The sequence below is a fragment of the Leucoraja erinacea genome, chromosome 31, assembly GCF_028641065.1.
Source record: "Leucoraja erinacea ecotype New England chromosome 31, Leri_hhj_1, whole genome shotgun sequence".
Lineage (NCBI taxonomy): Eukaryota > Metazoa > Chordata > Chondrichthyes > Rajiformes > Rajidae > Leucoraja > Leucoraja erinaceus.
The window spans coordinates 3,365,759-3,380,850 of NC_073407.1; the positions used below are offsets into that span (position 1 = coordinate 3,365,759).

At 41.1% G+C, this 15,092-nt stretch overlaps 1 protein-coding gene across 2 annotated transcripts in view; it reads right to left on the reverse strand.

Annotated features, from left to right (window-relative positions):
• The window catches only part of ttll11 (tubulin tyrosine ligase-like family, member 11), a 290,046-nt gene that overhangs the window by 161,106 nt on the left and 113,848 nt on the right, over positions 1–15,092 (reverse strand). For both annotated transcript variants that reach the window (XM_055659782.1, XM_055659781.1), the window contains exons 4-5: positions 6,944–7,519; positions 3,337–3,432 (exon numbers count right to left, since the gene is read on the reverse strand). In XM_055659782.1, the coding sequence (XP_055515757.1) occupies positions 3,337–3,432; positions 6,944–7,519 (672 nt within the window). The remainder of the gene's footprint in view (positions 1–3,336; positions 3,433–6,943; positions 7,520–15,092) is intronic.

Sequence of the window (15,092 nt, forward strand, 5' to 3'; positions counted from 1 at the left end):
TTACAAGCTGATTGTGCAAGCAAGTTTCACAGTATTTCATTTCTATATTTATTAAAATAACAAGTAAGAAGAGTTAATATTTCCTTTTGAGGCATGTGAGGTCTATTCACTTTTTGCTACTGTCATTACATTTCATGAAATACAGATTTATGTGGTGATAATTATAAAAATGCATTCTTATCTTATGACCCAGATTTATTAGTGTAATGACCATTCCACTACTATAATTTTGGATTTATTACTTGCAATTTGATTTATATATTGTTGTACCTGTATTGTAATAATGTAACTTTTCTTTGGAAAATGAAATAGTTATACCGATCTGGAAAAATGACTAAATTGCATTCCACTGGATCACCAATATACTGTATTTTGCAATAAAGTGCTGGGACGTTATAAAATCAGCAATTTAATGGGCTCAAAGAATGAACAGCATTCTTGGAATTGTATTCACTAATTTATGTATGGAAATTGAACATGTCAAGGAGCAGGTCACACATATATCTTATTTGAAAATGGTATACACTGCAAGGTGATTAGGAAAGAGATAAGCTCAATAAGAAAAATTATTTTGTTCAAAAAATGCAATACAGGATGTTTAGTATTATACAAACATATGTAGATATTATCCTAACATGAGAGCTAAAACAGGTGACCAATTGTATGTTTTGGATTATTGTTAGAAACATTTTGAATCAAACCGTTGTGTCTATTGGTACTTTCAAGGTAATCTATATTACTAAAAGTAAGATCTTGACCGCTTTTGACTCACTGCGATGTGATTTCCGAGAGAACGCCGCCATTTACGGCCGTCATTTTTGGCCACCTCGCTCAGAGCCCCCCTACGCCGGACTGGACCGGAGGATTTTTCCCATCGATGAAAATTCAGAGAGATATTAATGTTTTTAAAAAATTGCCATTCTCTCTTCTGCCCCCGCTGGCAGCAAGGGGGGAGGGACTATAAAACTCGGAAATGTCATGGCTCACTCAGTCTCTGCCAGACGGAGGAAGCTAGAGGATCATGGCTCTCTGAGCTGCGAATAACACTGAACGCACATCTACTCCACGGTGAGTCCCCGGGATGTGGTTTTCAGCAAATGTGTTTGGTGTTTGCAAAGTGTTTGCCCAATTAGGTTGGCTTTTTAAAGGGCTTTCAGCAAATGTGTTTTGTTGGCTTGCAAAGTATTTTTGTCCAATTGGCTTGGCTTTTAAAGGGCTTGCTTGCACCAGTTTTCGGATGGATAGAGCGTGAATAAACATTTTATTAGATCAAGACTATGTTTAATTTCAGAATTGGCACTCATTCTGTGATTTTCACTTTGTTGCAAGATGGCGCTGATGACATCATTTCCGGTTCGTTGCAAGAAACGAGAGGGTGACGTCAAGATGGCGCCGAGTGCAGGCGCCGTTGATTCAAGAGTGCTGACTGCTCTGTCTATGGTGAGTGTGTTTGTTTGATGTTATTTAAAGCACGTTTTTGCTTCAGCACCAGCAGCCTCTACAGGAGGCTTTAAACATTCGTTTTACACACTGTATATTCAACATGTTCTGAAGGTGCTTGGCATTTTAGTGTTGGGTGAGTGTGTGTCAGTGAATGAGTATGTGTGTGTGTATGTGTGTGTATGTGTGTGTGTGTGTGTATGTGTGAATGTGTGTGTGTGTGTGTGTGCATGTGTATATGTGTGTGTATGTGCGAATGTGTCTGTGCGTGTATGCGTGAATGAATCTGTGTGTGTGTGTGAATGAGTCTGTGTGTGTGTGTGTGTGAATGAGTCTGTGTGTGTGTGTGAGTCTGTGTGTGTGAGTGTGTGTGTGTGTGTGTGTCTGTGTGTGTGTGTGAATGAGTCTGTGTGTGAATGAGTCTGTGTGTGTGTGTGTATGTGAATGAGTCTGTGTGTGAGTGTCTATGTGAGGTGGAGGGTGTGTGTGATCAACAAATAACAAATAGTATAAACTAGCGCAACAGAAAGCCCCCCAGAAAGCCCCCCCACCCCACTGGCCAGCAATATTGGAATTGGTGGAGAGGTGGAATATTGCGTTGGGTGACCAGCCCTCCCGTGTGATGCTGGGATCCAATGGGTCCCACTTAGTCTAGTATTTCATATTAGAAGCAATTTATCTTTGTTTTTGTGCAAAATTGTATTATCTTCCAAAAATGAAAAGGTTTGCAAAGCAATCTAACAAGGGGTCTAATACATGAAATATAGAGTCTTGCAAATATTAACAGTCTTTCACAAGATAAGTATAGATTAATAAAGATACTCAGCCCAAATTAGTGAATTAATTCCAAAATATCCTGCAGTCTGTTCACTGCAGCATCTACTTGTTTACTGAATAATTACTGAATTTGCTTCTACAACATCCAGGGGCAATTTAGATGTCGTTTTTGGGGGAAAAAAATAAAAATTGTATAATTTGTCACTAATTTGAACTGATCTCCTTGATAATTTTTTTCCTTTTTACCTTTTACCACTGTATGTGCACAATACCATCCAGTCCCCTTAAAATGCTTAGGGATATACGAAGTTGCACTAGTGTCAACACTTCACTTTCAATGTCATAGTGACCAAAATTGGACGTGACCTCAGGATTGATTCAATCAGATTACTACACAATTCTTTCATGACTTTCTCCCTATTGTTTTAGTTATGTAGTTCAATATCCTGAGTGGATATTCTGCATTGACTGGACCTATTGAACATCATGCCCACAAACAGTTCTTGGGTTCTTTTAACTTTTTCATTATAATTTATAATTTCCCATTTTCCTTTAAATCAGGTAACTGACATCACTGTATTAAAATAATGGCAGTGAGCACGTTATAAGCAACATCATAGAAACAGAACATTGATTAGTGCACCATAGGATCATGCCCTTCAGCCCACAATGACTTCAGCCCACAATGTTAAGATAGCCCTTCAGCCCATGATACCAAGATAAACTAATCTCATCAACCTGCACGTGATCCATATCCTTCTATGCATATCCAAAAGCCCCTTAAACACCACTATCGTATCTGCCTCCACCACTACCCTTGCAGTGCAATCCAAGCTCTCTGTAAAATAACTTGCTCCGCACATCTCCTTTAAACCTTGCACATCTCAGCTGAAAGCTATGCCATCTATTATTTGACATTTCCACCAAGGGAAAAAGGTTCTGATAGTCAACCTTCTTATAATTTTATATACTTTGAATTGATTTTTTTTTTGTTTATTCTGTTATCTATGAATACCATGTTTACAGGCCTATTATGCTGCTGTACCGGCTCTGTGTCAATGTTTTCCTTTTTTTAAGGGTACATATTTACAATGCACTGATTGACTCAGGGATCCTTACCTCTTGTTCATGTTCTATTCTCATGCTAGGATTGGCATTCACTTCCAATAAAACAGGCTTCAAGTTTTTCATGAGGAGAATATCAAATCCTAAAATCTGTGCAAACAAAAAATAAATTAAATAAGCATTAGTTATTGCATTTTAATAAATCATATCAACCAGCAGCCTCAACTTATTACTCAGTCCTGAAGGGGGTAGGGGTAGTGACTATTATAAGATTTAAAATACAAAGATAGATTAGAATAGGTTCAACTTTCCTAAGATTGGAAGGGAATCACGCTAGGTTGTGGTAAAGAAGGAATAGACATACAAGACTCGAGCTAACAATAGGATTTTTTCGTTAAAAGTGGATTAGAAAGTTGCATTTTAAGCTTATTTTAAAATGTTAAATTTCATAATGTCATGAATAAATCTGTAGGTATAAACATAACTAACCATATAGCTTGAATAGTACAAGTGTCAGAGGTTATGGGAGCAAGGCAGGAGAATGGGGTTAGGAGGGACAGATAGATCAGCCATTATTGAATGGTGGAGTAAACTTGATGGGCCGAATGGCCTAATTCTAATTCTATCCCTTCTGACCTTTAATAAACACTGTAGTATATTATAGAGCAAGTGACAGCATTTCCATGCACTGGTTGCCTTTATCCTTCTTGATGGTAGAGCGGATGTGGAGAGCATGTTTCCACTAGTCAGAAAGTCTAGGACCAGATGTCAGCCTCAGAATTAGACATCCTTTAGGAAGGAGATGAGGAGGAATTTCTGTAGTCAGAGGGAGGTGAATTTGGGGAATTTATTGTCACAAAGGGCAATGGAGGCCAAGTCATTGGATATTTTTAAGGCAGAGATAGATAGATTATTTTATAGTATAGGTGTTAGCGTTTATGGGGAGAAGACAGGAAAATTAGGTTAGGAAGGAAAGATAGATCAGCCATGATTGAATGGCGGAGTAGACTTGATGGGCCAAATGGCCTAATTCTGCTACTATTTGTTCACTTATGACCTTATGAGCTTGCAGGTTTGGGATGTACCTTTGGACTAATAGACCAAGCCATTAACTGCAAATAAATTTGTAGATAGACCACATTGCAATTGTGTGCTCATGGTGCAGTTAATGTTAGGTTGGTGGATGATAAACCTTTGCCCTGCATGGTTTTTGAGTTTCTTGAATATTGTTGGAGCCACATCCAAGCACAAGGAAAATATTCCATCACACTCCTGATCTGTGCTTTCCAGATAGTGGAAATGCTTTGTGAGATCAGGCAGTAATTCAGTTACCACAGACCCTAAGATATGTTGTTAGTGGGAAGCTTGGCTATTGACCGTCAATTGTACGCTGTTTGCTCCTCTCATTGGAGATGGTCTTGTGCATTTTCTGAGGAATTGAGAGTGAATCTGAATTGTGTGCACTCATCAACAAGCACCTACTACTTCTGGTGGAAGTAAGGTGATTTATGAAGCAACTGATTGGGCAGTAGGAACAGGAACTTCAAAGATGCCATGATGCTGGCATTATCGATTCCAACATCTATTTTTATCGTGTGAGATATGAATCCAGTTACTGGAATGTTTTTCCTTTGTTGCCCATTGATTTGCTTTACATGCCAGGGCTCCCTAATGTAGTACTTGGTTAAATGTTGCCCTGATATCAAGTGCAAAAGCTTACATCTCACCTCTGGGAATTCAAATTTTCAGTACACGTGACTAAGGCTGTAAAAAGGTTTGGAGCCAAGTGTTTCTGATGAAACGTAAATTAAGCATCAGTGAGCAGAGTATTGCTGGGTAAATCTTCTCTGACAGCAATATCAATGGAATATCAATGGAATTTTTGAGGCTATCAAATTTCCTCCTGCTTTAGTTCGATGAAAGGCAGATTTCCTCAGGTCAATCATAGAAAGTACATACAGCACAAGCTCCCTTAATCCCTTACTGAGCCTTCTACTGAAAGTGTGGTGCAGATAATAATTGCATTCATAGAGAGTTGACGGCATTGTGGTGGGGTTAGCTAGCATTGGATGGTAAATAAATTGTGTTTGCTTATATTATGTTGAACAGTAAACTTTGAAATTTAGTGCCCGGCTGGAGGTCCACTGCCACAATTTCTACATTTGATTCTTCAACTAATGGGAAAATATTTCAATGAAAAAGCACGCGTCTTCAAAAATTATGTCTCAATGGGGCTTTGCCATTCATTGGCACCCGCCATTAAAGCACACGGCATTGGGGGCTCAGTATTGATGTGGATAGAGAACTGGCTGGCAAACAGGAAGCAAAGAGTAGGAGTAAACGGGTCCTTTTCACAATGGCGGGCAGTGACTAGTGGGGTACCGCAAGGCTCAGTGCTGGGACCCCAGCTATTTACAATATATATTAATGATCTGGATGAGGGAATTGAAGGCAATATCTCCAAGTTTGCGGGTGACACTAAGCTGGGGGGCAGTGTTAGCTGTGAGGAGGATGTAAGGAGATTACAAGGTGACTTGGATAGGCTGGGTGAGTGGGCAAATGTTTGGCAGATGCAGTATAATGTAGATAAATGTGAGGTTATCCATTTTGGTGGCAAAAACAGGAAAGCAGACTATTATCTAAATGGTGGCCGATTAGGAAAAGGGGAGATGCAGCGAGACCTGGGTGTCATGGTAACCAGTCATTGAAAGTAGGCATGCAGGTGCAGCAGGCAGTGAAGAAAGCGAATGGTATGTTAGCTTTCATAGCAAACGGATCTGAGTATAGGAGCAGGGAGGTTCTACTGCAGTTGTACAGGGTCTTGGTGAGACCACACCTGGAGTATTGCATACAGTTTTGATCTCCAAATCTGAGGAAGGACATTATTGCCATAGAGCGAGTGCAGAGAAGGTTCATCAGACTGATTCCTGGGATGTCAGGACTGTCTTATGAAGAAAGACTGGATAGACTTGGTTTATACTCTCTAGAATTTAGGAGATTGAGAGGGGATCTTATAGAAACTTACAACATTCTTAAGGGGTTGGACAGGCTAGATGCAGGAAGATTGTTCCCGATGTTGGGGAAGTCCAGGACAAGGGGTCACAGCTTAAGGATAAGGGGGAAATCCTTTAGGACTGAGATGAGAAAAACATTTTTCACACAGAGAGTGGTGAATCTCTGGAATTCTCTGCCACAGTAGGTAGTTGAGGCCAGTTCATTGGCTATATTTAAGAGGGAGTTAGATGTGGCCCTTGTGGCTAAGGGTATCAGAGGGTATGGAGAGAAGGCAGGTACGGGATACTGAGTTGGATGATCAGCCATGATCATATTGAATGGCGGTGCAGGCTCATTTGCATTATTGAAGGGCCAAATGGCCTACTCCTGCACCTAATTTCTATGTTTCTATGTTTCACTAGCAAATGCAAATCTCACTGATTAGCAATGTGTTTCATATCTTGTTGGCCCCCTTAGGCCACTGTACTTACCGAAATTCCACTGTACTCATATTGAGCTATGAGGATAGTGAATATATCAGGCTAGTGGGAAAATAAACTTAAATCATAAACACATCAAATTCTGCGACGTGGAGAAAAAGAGACATAGTAACTTAAACAAATATATTTTGTGCTTAAAGTTAGAATTTTCAATACATTATACTAACCTGGAAACATGTGGGCCCAGGCTTCCCTGGAGGAATATATATTTGATGATAAACTTTTAATTCTGGAATCAGTGCAATAATAGCCCTAATTACCAATGTAATAATATCTGACCATACTTTCTTCACATCATAGCCCCTCAGAGAGAGCTTGGCCAGAATACTAGAAAATGTCCTTTTACTTCCTGTGTTTGCACTGTCAGAATGGACAAAATTTCCACTGTGGACATTCAAAGAGTAGTTTGTTAAATGCATAAATACACGATGGAAATTTCTGCTGTTAGGCTCCTGATATGGTTCTGTACAAAACCTAGATAGTCCATCTTTAGCTATGTAGATTTCCAAAGGATCTATTGACTTGAGTAAGACGTACAAACGAATGTCAAATTTCAGTCTGTCGATCAGAAATGGCTTGCTGATGTATTCCTGCACCACTGCTGGCTTGCTGTGGAGGCTAGACATTATTCGGATATCACTAGAATCTTTAATGAGGTAGATGCCATCACCCTGAGATCCTCCATCTGGCTTCACAATGAAGGTAGGCTTCCAAGATGAATCATTTTCTTTTGACAAACGTACCTATGTAGCAAAATAATCAAAGTTAGCATTATAATATAGTCAAATATTCATCAGTGAATAAAGGAACATTAGGCTGCAAGAAAGTAAAAAAAATTACAGATGCAAGGTTTTCTGCAAAATGCATGCAGTTACTGCTATGATTTTTATTAGTTTTGAACTCTGCAGACAGGTTTGACTCCATCTTTAAAAATAAAGGAAACGTGGATACCTCCGCTGTTTCACATTTCTGTGCCATCAAAGTATCTTTCAAATAAATACCTCATGGGCAACATCAGAATTACTTCAAAATGGCTTTCAATTCTTCCATAACTGACAATCAATTTTTGAAAATATTTCCATCAATGGGTTGTAGTCAAGAAAGTCAAATGTAATGATTTAATATGCAAAGGAAAAGGACATCAAAAATCCAATCATTAAACTAATAGGCTATTTGGTGTATGTACGGTGCACATTTGGATGTTTATTACATTATTTCATAACATTAAAGGAAATGTGTAAAGTTGTATCATGCAGTCAGGCTACATACAAAGTAGGTCTTAACTAGAGGATGTGTCAGGAGTTATGGGGTGAAGGCTGGAGAATGGTGTTGAGAGGGAAAGATGGATTAGCCATGATTAAATGGCAGAGTAGACCACTCTATTCTTTTTTTGGCTCCTGCCTAATAATGTTGTAATCCAATTTAGTACTCTCCTTCCAAGTCTATACTTATCCTTATTCAAAAATATTTTATGTACATATAAAAACCCTGGGATTTTCATTTCATTTCATTTCTATACACACACGACTGTGTGGCCAAATTAGGCTTGAACTGCATCTACATGTTTACAGATATGGTTACACTATAGTGAGTCGGATCACAAACAATGAGTAGAAGTAATACAAGAAAGAGATAGAGAACTTAGTAAGAATTTCATTGTTCTATAGTCAATCCATATGACAATTAAACTTTCTTGACACTCTTAACCTGGTGTCAGGCCTACAAAATTTCCGTCAATGTCAGCAAGATGAAGGAGTAGGACATTTTGAGTCAGAATGTCATCTGTCCGTTCTCTAGAGATGCATCACAGCTAGGTTTGGGAACAGCTCTGTTCAAGTCACGAGGAAGTACAAAGAGTTACAGATGTAGCCCATCTATTGTGCAGACTAGACTCCCCGCCATTGACTCCATCTGCACTTTATGCTGCTCAGAAAAGCAGCAACATGACCAAAGATCTTTCCCACCCCAGTCATACCTTCTTCTCCCCACTCCTGTTGGGCAGAAGATAAAGCATGAAAGTGTGCACTATTAGACTCAGGAACAGCTTCTTCCTCCGTTTCAGACAGATTCTGAATCGTCCTTCCAAAAGCTAGAGTACAGTCTGATTTTCCTCTACCTCATTGCAGACATGGAAATGTTTTTGGAACTATTACACTACAATGCTGAGAACTATATTCTGCACTCTGTATCTTCCCCTTTGCTCTAACTATTGTACTTAAGTTTGGCTTGATTATATTTGTGTAGTATTATCTAATTTGATTAGATAGAATGCAAAACAAAGCTTTTCACTGTACCTCAGTACACGTGACAATAATAAACCAAAGCCTAAACCTTAAAACACGTGAACTGGTCATTCTGCCTGTTCAATCTTTTGAGTGGAAGAGATAACAACAATGGTAGTGTTCATTCTTCAGTAAACTATTTTCTTCCATTATGGTTTTCAGATTTTGTAATGTAAATACATTTCTAGTCTTTATAGGGCCTCTGCTTTATCACTCTTGTTTTTTCTTTTTCATCTGGAGTAATCCTTACAGACATTAAATTTATTTGGAGTGCTCTGTACTCCCACAATCGTCAGGAGCAATATGGAATTATTGGCCTATCCTTACATTCACATAAAATGCTTGGGGCAGCTGGCCTTTAATTGAAATCTACATTAAACGTCTCCGACTTTGCTCTTGACATTGTTGTCAATAAAGAGGGGAAATATTTTAAACTAATCCCAGTTCCAAAAAAAATACTAACTGAAAAAAAATCTGATTGAATTACAAAGCATATTAAAAAAGTATGTAAATATGCTTTTGGAAATCAATTTTTAGTTGTTTAATATAGATCAAGACCTTATATCGATATAGCAACTCATCACATTCAATGAAATATATATTTTTAAAATCATAGCTGACAAATTACATTCTGAATTGCAGCTTCCAGAAGGAGCAAACTTGTACGAGTAGAGCATCTTTATTTCCCTAGAGACACTTCAAATTCTTCTACATTGAATGAATTGGCTTTAAAATGTAATTGTTGCGGTTTTGTAGTCAATCACACCAGAACCACCCAGTAGGGTAGTAATGATCAAGCTTATCTTTGATGTAGGTGGAGAGAAATGCTGTCAAGATATCAGACATCAACTGCTCAACTTTTAGTAGCACAACAAAACCTCTTACATCCATGTGAAAGGACAGACATGACAAGATTAATAAAATAGATGAACCCAACCCATCCTATTGCCACCACATCAGTCTACTCTCAGTTACTGAAGGCAATTGGAAATTAGCTCACCATTTATTGACCCACAAATGCTCAGTTTGGTTTTGCCCAGGATTACTTTTCATCAGACCCCATGACAACCTTTGTCCAGAGGAAGTCAAAATAGGTGATTTTCAGAAGTGAGGTGAGAGCAACTGCCTTTAAAATCATTTGACGAAGTTTGGAATTAAAGATCCCTGGTAGAGTTGATGCCGAGACAGAAAAGCACAGCCTACTTCATTGAGGCATATACATTTATTTTCTCCATCATGTGTGCACAACGTCTACAGATGTACCATACACAAAAGTTATTTTGCACTCATGGGTTCCTAAGTTGCACACTCAACTGTCGAAATCCTGGAACTCTATATCCAAAGCATAAACAGGACTGCAGTGGTTTCGTAAGTCAGTGAACACGTTTTATTAATTTATCTGTTTTTAAATAAATCTGTGCATTGTTAGTATTTATTTTTCTTCTTGATTTTCTTTGAGGAATGGTGGTATATACTATATAACAATAATAAGATCGGCACAGAGGCTCAGAATAGGCCAAAAACAGTTTAAAACGGTTAATGGTTTATGATATTTGTCCATGTCCAAGTAATTAGGACAAACCCTGGCCTGAGTTTGTGTAAGAAAGAACTGCAGATGCTTTTAAATCAAAGGTAGACACGAAATGCTGGAGTAATTTGTTCCGCGCAGTCCGTCTTAACCTACCTGATCTCCCAGTGACTCAGCACTTCAACCCCCCTCCCATTCCCAATCTGACCTTTCTGTCCTGGGCCTCCTCCATTGTCAGAGTGAGGCCCAGCGCAAATTGGAGGAACAGCACCTCATATTTTGTTTGGGTAGTTTACATCCCAGCGGTATGAACATTGACTTCTCTAACTTCAGATAGCCCGTTTTCTCTCTCTATCCCCTCCCCCTTCCCAGTTCTCCCACTAGTCTTACTGTCTCCGCCTACATTCTGTCAAGTTCAAGTTCAAGTTCAGGGGAGTTTATTGTCATGTGTCCCTGTATAGGACAATGAAATTCTTGCTTTGCTTAATAATCAGAGTTTTGTCCGAGCCAGGTTTAATAGCCTGATGGCTGTGGGGAAGCAGCTATTCCTGAACCTGGTTGTTGCAGTCTTTAGGCTCCTGTACCTTCTACCTGAAGGTAGCAGGGAGATGAGTGTGGCCAGGATGGTGTGGGTCTTTGATGATACTGCCAGCCTTTTTTAGGCAGCGACTGCGATAAATCCCCTCGATGGAAAGAAGGTCAGAGCCGATAATGGACTGGGCAGTGTTTACTACTTTTTGTACTCTTTTCCTCTCCAGGACGCTCAAATTGTCGAACCAAGCCACGTGCAACCGGTCAGCATGCTATCCCACCCTCCTCCCCTGACATCAGTCTGAAGAAGGCTCTCCACCCAAAATGTCGCCTATTCCTTTTCTCCAGAGATGCTGCCTCACCCGCTGAGTTACTCCAGCATTTTGTGTCTACCCTGGCCTGAGTTTCCCATCCTCATCTCTCCACCGTAAGGCAGCCACCCAATCCCCATCCCACAACCGTAAATCTTTACCGCTGCACCCGTCAGGAACTTTATGCTGCTGGAGTAAATTTCAGAACCAGAGAAGATGTCAGCATACTTGACTATGTGGACACTGCAACATGCTAACTGTACATTAACTTTGTTGGCTAAATGCCAAATAGAGAATTGTGCATAGTTAAGTCACAAGGCCAGATGCTGCGTGCCTGCAATAGATAAAACACAGATACGGTTGAGTCACAATGACTGAAAACATGATTAAGTTGCTACGGGTTGGTTGACTAAGGAGTAGCTAAGGGGTTGGCTGGCCCCTCACCCAGATAATGTAAACACCTGCCATTGTTTGATAATAGAATATATATACCAGCTGCAAGGATCACTCAGGGAGAAGGTGCTCACAGACCGCAGGGTCTTGACTCTTCTACCAGAGTTCTATCAACAATAAAGTCGCTGCTTTGTCCTTACTCTGGTCTGAGTGAATATGTTCACCAGCAAACCATACCGCCAGTACCCGATTAAGCCAGAAACACAATGTGCATTTAATATCATAATAACTGACCTTATGAGTAAAGGTATAGTAAGACCAACTGAAAGTGCAACAAATTCCCCGATATGGCCAGTAATCAAGCCCAGCCGCACACATAGACTGACCATCGACTATATGGAACTGAATTAGATAACCCCTAAGCTCCACCCAATAATTACCAGCACCGCAACGATCCTAAACGCATTAAGCACGGAAAATAAGGTATTCACGGTCCTTGATATAGCCAATGGATTTTGCTCTATACCACTTGATCCTGAGTCGCAGAATAAGTTTGCCTTCACCGTAGGTGATAAACAATACACTTGGACCAGACTCCCACGGGGCTTTCACAATAGTTCAGCAATTTTCCTTCGGGCAATGAACTCCTTGCTAGAAAGCCCTTACCGAAGTACCATACTGCAATATGTAGACAACCTTCTTACTGCTTCAGAAGATGAGGCAGGACAAGCAGCTACTCTGGTACACACGTTAAGGTCCTAAAGGAGGGAGGGTTAAAGGTTAGCCCCTAAAAGGCGTAGATTGGGCAGAAGATAGTCATCTATTTGTGACAGCCAGTTGCGATCTGTCTCAAATCTGCGTCGGCACGCTGGGAGACAGTACTCATATAACCATTTAACCATATAACAATTACAGCACGGAGACAGGCCATCTCGACCCTTCTAGTCCGTGCCGAACACGTATTCTCCCCTAGTCCCATATACCTGCGCTCAGACCATAACCCTCCATTCCTTTCCCGTCCATTTAACTATCCAATTTATTTTTAAATGATAAATCATCCCCAAAGATAGATCTGTAGTAATAGAGCAAGACACAGCAGAAAACCCAGCTGAAGGAATCCTCGGAACAGGAAAACCCCATGCTTATCCCGAGGTAGAGAAAGAGGAGGGGACATTCCCAGTTATAGAAGAACCACCAGAAAACCCTGATATCACCCTATTTGTAGATGGATCGCGGAATATATGGACGGATCTCCTCGGACCGGGTGGGCCGTAGTGGATGGCACAAGTGCGACAGTCCGATCAGGGAGATAGGATGGGGCCCTCTCAACCCATGTGGCAGAGTTGATGGCCCTCACTAACGCTTTGCAACTGGCAGAGGGAAAGGCGGCAAACGTCTACAGATAGTGGGTACGCCTTTGGGGTCATACATGATTACTTGATGGGACGTGCAATACAATGACCACATGGGATAGTTATGGGGGGAGAGGAAGTAGGACCAGTAAGGGACCGGATACGTAAGTATGTACTGGAACTTAGTAGTCCGTTACGGGGAATGAGATAGCAAGTACGGAAGAGACAACACAAAATATATAGATGTTTGAAGGATAGTGCATTACCCGATGTTCCCCCAGCAGGAACTAAGGTAATGGTAAAGGCACTGCCGGAGAAACCTGGCTTTGCATCTAGATTGTCAAGCCCCCACCAAGTTCTGATTAGCGGCGTTACATGTGCATGTCTAGACATGAAAGGTATGGGACGGTTGAAACGCTGGGCCCAATTAAAGGTGTATGAAGAATAAAATGTGCTTTACTTATGCTTTACAACAGTGAATAAAGACACAGAGAGCGGATGCAACCACAGAAGATTAAAATGTTACTGTTTGTGTTAGCACTATGTTGTATTGTTGGCAGTGAGGGCCTGATGCCTGTCCTCAAGCAGTTGAGGTTTGTCCACTGCTTTTGGGGCAGGTCCTGGCCAGGGACGTCCATGGGGTCATCGATATAATGGTGTAGCCTAGATGGTTCCACTGACCTCCACTGGTCTCTCCATCTCGTCTTGACCCAGGCTGCCTTAGAAGCATCAGCCGGTCTTGTGCAGAACAGCTCTTGGGCTTGCGTGGCAAAGGGGTGCAGTGACGTGAGGCGCACTCGTCGTGGTGTCTCTGTGATGATCTGATGGAGGAGGTGGGATTCACTGGTCTGCACCTTTCGAGAGAGGGCCAGCGTGGCTGCTTCTTGTCTGATGTTGGCTGGGGCGATGCCAGCGAGGACAGGCAGTTGGTTTACTGGGGTGGCTCGTAGGCATGCGGAGACAGTCCGCAGGGCGCTGTTGAGGGCAGCATCCAGTTTCTTGGCATGAGGGCTATGGCACCAGACCGGGGCGCAGTACTCGGCGGCTAAGAACACCAGGGCCACTGTGGACATGCGCAGTGTTTTCGTCGGGGCTCCCCATGTGGTGCCGGCTAGGCGGCGTATCAGTGCGGCACTGGCACTTGTCTTTGCCTTGGCACCTTCCAAGTGCTGTTTGAATGTCAACGTTCTGTCGAGCTTCACACCGAGGTACGTGGGGACGGGCTTGGACCGTAACCGGGCATTATCCACCATGACGTTCATCTCGCGGGTCGCTTCCCCGTTGTTGAGGTGGAACATTGAAGATGTGCCTCTACGCGGCCTCCTTCATGAGTAGCTTACAGGCTCATAAGCCCACAAAGCGAAACCAATGTATTTACCACGTCTGCAGACCGCTAAAAGCCATGCCTCCCCAGGCCAGGCGGCACCGTTAAATGCTGCCAACTGTCGAGGTTTAGCACTACTGCAGCTCAATGTTGAAGGCCTTACCACCGCCAAGCTCAACGTCATCGAACAGATTGCCATCAAAACAGCCAGACATAAAAACAGCTTTTTTCCATGAGTAGTAGGTCTACTCAATAACCAAAATTCTGTAGCCTCCTTTTGCTCCGGTATTTTATTTAATTCACATGTTTAATCAATAATGTTTTATTATTAATGTTTAATGTTTTAGGTATCATTCTTAACTGTCACTGTATGTCATGTTGTCACTTATGGGCAGAGCACCAAGGCAAATTTCTTGTATGTGAATACTTGATCAATAAACTTATTAATTCATTTCCTGCCTCTGGCGTGTCCAAACCCTTAATAATCTTATAATTTTCAATAAGATCCCCTCTCATCCTTTATTCTGAAATGGATTAAATTATTTTTTTAATCATCAATCTATACACAATACCCCATAATAAAAAAGTTAAAACA